Consider the following 6,097-nt stretch of genomic DNA (forward strand, 5'->3'; position numbering starts at 1 on the left):
TCAAGTGTGGCAGCGGTAGTGAGGTTGGCCCAGGATCGGACATTGTTTCGTTCTGCTGTGCATGGGGTCGCTATGAGTCGGTTCTGACTCGATGGCACCGGACAACAACAACAACATCATGATGCTATGGATTAGCCCACTGGTGAGGAATTTTATTTTCTTTACATTGAGATACAATCCATTTTGAAGGTAAGTATTTTAAGTCCTCTTCACTGCCAGCAAGCAAGGTTGTATTGTCTGCATATTGCAGGTTGTTAACGAGTCTTCCTGCAATCCTGATACCACATTCTACATATAATCCAGTTTCTGGATTATTTGCTCAACATACAGATGGAATAAGTATAGTGAAAGGATTCAACCCTGGCACACATCTTTCCTGATTTAAAACCATTCAATGGCCCCCTGCTTTATTTAAACTACTACCTCATGGTCTATGTACAGGTTCTTCATGAGCACAATGAAATATTCTGGAATACCCATTCCTCACAATATTATTCATATTTAATTATGATGCACAAAATCAAATGCATTTGCATAGTCAATAAAGTACAGGTAGACATCTTTCTGGTACTCTGCTTTTAGCCAAGATCCATCTGATGTCAGCATTGATATCCCTCATTCCACATCTTCTGAATGCAGCTTGAGTTTTTCGCAGCATTCTGTCAATGTACTGCTGCAATCAGTTTTGAATTATCTTCAGCAAAATTTCACTTGCATGTGATATTAATAATATTGTCAAATGATTTTCACTTTTTGGGGGGTCACCTTTCTTTGGATTGGCACAAATATGGTTCTCTTTCAATCAGTTGGCTAGGTAGTTTTCCATATTTCTGCATATAGATAAATAAATGCTTCCAATGCTGCATAAGTTTGTTGAAACATCTCAATTCATTCCATCAATTCCTGGAACCTTGTTTTTTCTATCTTTTTTTAACCAGTGTCTTCAGTACAGCTTGTAATTCTTCCTTCAGTACCATGGTATCTTGATCATATGCTATCTCTTGAAATAATTGAGCATCAACCAATGCCTTTTGGTACAATGACTGTATATTCCGTTCATCTTCTTTTAGTGTTTCCTGTGCCATTCAATATTTTGCCCATTGAATCCGTCACTATTATAGCCCGAGGCTTGAATTTTCTCTTCAGTTATTTCAGCTTGAGTGATGCTGAGCATATTCTTCTCTTTCGATTTTCTAGCAACAGGTCCTTGTAGATGTCAGTATAACATTTTACTTTGTGTTCTGTAGCTGCCCTTTGAAATTTTCTGTTCAGCTCTTTTACTTCCTCTTTTCCTCCTTTAGCTTCTTGCTTTAGCTTCTCTACACTCAAGAGCAAGTGTCAGGAGTGTCTTCTAACATCCATTTGGTCTCTTTTTTCTTTCCTGTCTTAGTGAGCTTTTGCTTTCTTCATGTATGATACGGGTGTCGTCCCACAATTCTTCTGGTCTTCAGTCACTAGTGTATAATGCATCATATCTTTTCTTGAGATGGTCTCTATATTCAGATGGATGCATTCAAGGTCACATTTTGGCTCTCGTGAACGTGTTTTAATTTTTTTCAGCTTCAGCATGTGCTTGCATATGAGCAATTGATGGTCTGTTCTTCAATCAGCCCCTGGCCTTGTTTAAGCTTAAGCTTGTTTACGATACTGAGCTTCTCCATCTTCTCTTCCCACAGATATAGTCAGTTTGATTCCTGCGTATTCTGTTTGCGGAGGTCTAGATATATAGTCACTGTTTATATTGAAAAAGGCATTTGCCATGAATAAACCATTGGTCTTGCAAAATTGTACCATGTGATCTCTTACATTATTACTGTCACCAAGGCCCTATTTTCAACTATTGATTCTTACTCTTTGTTTCCAACTTTCCCATTCCATTCACCAGTAATTATCAGTGCATCTTGATTGCATATGTGATCCACTTCAGACTAACATTGATTTCTGTCTCTCATATATTAGTTGGTATATTAATGATGTTGATTTTTTGCTGGGTAGTACAAAAAAATCTGATTTTGTAATCAAATGATACAAAGGAGAGAATAAGAGCTCATCTCACATAGCCAAGTAAATCCTAAAGTAAATGTTTTTGTTTTTGTTTTTGTTAACCAGGGTTGTATCTGTGGGAGCATATTTTTGAAGGTTTACTTGATCCAACTGATGTGACTGCTCAATGGAGAGAAGGAAATTCAGTTGTGGGAAGAACACATTTCAGGTATCAGTTGTGCAGTATTAACCTTTGAGGTGTTGAGGTTCAGTGTTTATGTAAATATTATAAGAAAAACAAGAGGAAAATAGGTATATAAAATATTTTATTTCAGTTTGTTGTGAACAATGGAGAAATAAATATCTAATAGTGATTAAAACCAATCTCAAACATTTTCCTATAAAATATGTGTACTGCAAAACACTTCTTATTTTGGAAATCACATTTGTTTATATGGAAAAGTTCATGCTCCAAGATTTTAAGATTTGATTATTGACAGGCATTAATTCTTGTCACACTTTTGAGGAATAATAAATAAACTTGAAAGTATTTTTATTTCTCTTATTAGTAGTCATAGTCAATTTTTGAAGTATTGAGTTAGTAAAAGAGCTGCTGCTACACTACTGAAAATTTTATTTATTAAAACCTTTTATGTAAGTTCTGGTATATGATTTAATGGTTTAGATTACCATTTTTCTGCAATACTCAGAAATAGATTTTAGTTGTAATAAAATCAATATATTGCTGAGATTTTTTTGAGCTTCTCTTTTTTATAAAAAATTTGTATGTATGACTATAACTGTGAGGACTCCTGGTTTGGTGCTGTGGGATAAGCCCTGAGCCTCAAGGTCAGTTTTAATACCAAGATCTGCAGTTCAAATCCACCAGCCACTACTTGGAAACCTTACAAAGGGTCACTATGAGTTGGAACAAACCCGAGGGCACTTAACAACAATAGCAAATAACTTGTGAGGAAAGCCTGATGTCTTCATACAGTAAGCACTGGACTGTAAATCACAAAGTCAAAGACGAGGCTTTATGCTCCTGAAAACAGTTAAAGCCCTGGAAACCCAATACTATGAGTTAGAACTCATTCAACAGCATTTAACAACAAAAACATATCTTTTGAAGAGTTTTATGTGAGTAGAATTAAGATAATTTCATTGAGACAAATTTTGATAATTTATAATACAGAAATTTTCAAACCAAAAAAATGGTGTTTTCTATTCAGTTTTGCTGTTATTTAAATTTCAAAAATAATAATTTTTTTAAATGCTTATTTCATGTCACATGTTAGTGAAAACTGTGACCCAAAGATTCTGTTTTTTTTAAGATTCAATTTCTTTCCCACAGAAATCAATCTCAATTTCATTTTAATTTTCACTATTGTTTTAATTCTTACTGTATAAACTTCTTGGGAAGCAGTTTCATTGTGTGTTATCTTTTAAAATGTAAAGAGGTTTTTAAAATTACATTTTCATTGTTGTTAAATGCCATCGAGTTGTTTTCAACTCATAGTGACCCTGTATAGGGTATCTGAGGAGTGGCTGGTGGGTTTGAACCACCGAATTGCAGTTCAAACCAGTCTTGCGGTTGAGTGCTTATCCTATGATTATTTTTCTTTTCATCTCTATGCAGACTCCTGCTGATCTAATCCCATTCAAGAGCTTGTACATACTCCTAAACCTAAAATAGTTAGATTTAGATGTCTGAAAGTAAATGTTTGTTACGCATATAACTCTAAAATTTAATGTTTGGAAAGTAAATACACTTTATGGGCATTGTTACAGTAGACTTTTCAGGAAAATTCTTAAAAATTCATAGAGGCGGGGAAAGCAGAGACAGACAGTGAAAACTCCTCTGCCAAAATAAAAAAAAAAAAAAGCAGAAAAAGAGTGGTCTGCAGAAAAACTATGGACCTTTGGGTCGTGTTTAAGGTTCTAGGCGCCAGTTTCCCACACCCATTGAGAAGAAATCTGCCTGTGGAAGCAAAATATGGTGATATCTGAATCGATTCAGCCGAGGTGGCCAGCAGCCAGAAGTCCTCGGGCCCGAGGGTAGGTCCACAGTGAAGCAGAGGCAGTGACCCAGCACTAGAAGCTGTGGAGCTGCGCTTCTGGAAGGAGAGGTGTGACTGATTTTTCATCTTTCACTTTTCATTTTTCAAGTATCTACTCTTCACCCCGATCGTACCCTCACTGCACAGCCCAGACGTCTTCGGGCAGGCAGGAGCACACCCCCAAAAGGGTCCAGCATTGCACCCACATTTTCCAGCGGAACAGAGAGGAAACCCGCAGGCTGCTTCTTATGATGTTTTAACCCTGGGAACCAGCCTGGGTGAGATACTTTGCACAGCAAAAGCTAGTGGACAGTGTCAATCACAATTTAATTTTTGTTTTTGATTTTTGGTTTCTGTCTCTGCTTTTATATTGTTTCTGTATTTGGTCCTTTTGGCCTCACTCTTCTACCAGGGGTTGGAGCTTTCTCCCCCTACATTACCCAAGAAGAGACAGCAACTGTGCCCATATAGCCAAGCTACAAGCATACCCTGTAATACCCCACCATTTGGACAAGAGCCAAAATCAGCTGCTAGGCATTACACGTGAAAAGGAACGCCTATCTCCAGATCATATCCACCAGAAGACACTCAGCAAGCTTAACAACAAAGCAACATGAATCCATTTAAGCATTAAAAACTCACATAACTGTTGAAAATGTCCAAGAAAACACAAATAAAGATCTCAACACATGTACAAAAATAGAAAAAAGTAACTGAGATAAATGAGCTGGAAGCAGACACAGACTTTCCAGTAGAAGAGCAGGCTCTGGACCTGCCTGAGAAGGAATTCAGAAGAATAAGTGGAAACAAATTCAAATGCTCCAAAAAGGGGTGGAGGAAAATAAGGAAGAAGTCAGGAAAGTGCTACAAGAGAAATCCAACAAGATAGATACAGCATTGGAAACAATCCAAAACCTGCAAAAAGAAGTCCAGATGATTAATAATAAAATATCAGAAATGGACCATACACTGAAAGGGCAAAGGAGCAGAATGGAAGAGATGAAAGCCAGAACCAGCAAGCTATAAGACAAATCTCTCAATACTGCTAAGATAGAAGAGCAAGCAGAAAAAAGGATTAAGAAAGTCTGAAGAGAATCTAAGATTCATGCTGGATAACATAAAGAAGAATAACTTAAGAATTATTGGCATTACAAAACAGGAAGAATCAGAGAAGTCCACAGAAAAGATAGTTGAAGAGCTTCTGGAAGAAAATTTCCCTAACATCTTGAAAGATGTAAAGATATCCAGGAAGGATAGACCCCAAAAGAAAACCACTGAAACATATCATAATCAAGCTCTCCAAAATCAAAGACAAAGAGAGAATCCTAAAAACAGCCAGGGAAAAGAGAAGTGTTACCTACAAAGGCAAGCAAATCAGATTAAGCTCTGACTTCTCATTAGAAACCAGGCAGGCAAGAATGCAATGGGGAGACAGATAGAAAACACTAAAAGAAAAAAAACTGCCAACCAAGAATCGTCTATCCAACAAAACTATCAGTCAACTATGATGGTCCATTCAAAACATTCCAGGATAAACAGAAGCTAAGGGATTTTGTAAAAGCCAATCTAGCGCTTCAAAACATCCTAAAGGGAGGTCTTTGGAATGAAAACCAGCAAGAACAGATAACAACCAGAGATTGAGAGACGTGGCAACACCACCTGGAACTCGGTCAATGGATTGCAGAGTTCAGAATGGAACAAAATTACAGCAATGAATTCAGAGAAACTGTGAGGCTAACCAAAGATCAAAATATTAACAATGTTCTTAGAAGGGAAAAATACAGGAACAGAGATCCAGGTGGTGAGGAGGTTGAGTAGATGGCAGGATACAATAGACTGTCTTAAATGCAGGGAAAACTTAACAGACTATAGGGTAACCCCAAAGAAAACTAATACTTCACAACTTGCGATGAAAATGAAGATCCAAGCAGAACAATAACCCCAAAGAAAACTAATACTTCACAACTTGCTATGAAAATGAAGATCCAAGCAGAACAATAACCCCAAAGAAAACTAATACTTCACAACTTGCTATGAAAATGAAGATCCAAGCA

At 36.9% G+C, this 6,097-nt stretch overlaps 1 protein-coding gene across 1 annotated transcript in view; it reads left to right on the forward strand.

The window, feature by feature from the left end:
- TMEM5 (transmembrane protein 5) overlaps positions 1-6,097 on the forward strand; it is a 47,260-nt gene that overhangs the window by 23,172 nt on the left and 17,991 nt on the right. Inside the window, exon 3 of the mRNA XM_006859513.1 lies at positions 2,110-2,212. Within this exon, the coding sequence (XP_006859575.1) occupies positions 2,110-2,212 (103 nt within the window). The remainder of the gene's footprint in view (positions 1-2,109; positions 2,213-6,097) is intronic.

The sequence above is a fragment of the Chrysochloris asiatica genome, unplaced genomic scaffold, assembly GCF_000296735.1.
Source record: "Chrysochloris asiatica unplaced genomic scaffold, ChrAsi1.0 scaffold00033, whole genome shotgun sequence".
Lineage (NCBI taxonomy): Eukaryota > Metazoa > Chordata > Mammalia > Afrosoricida > Chrysochloridae > Chrysochloris > Chrysochloris asiatica.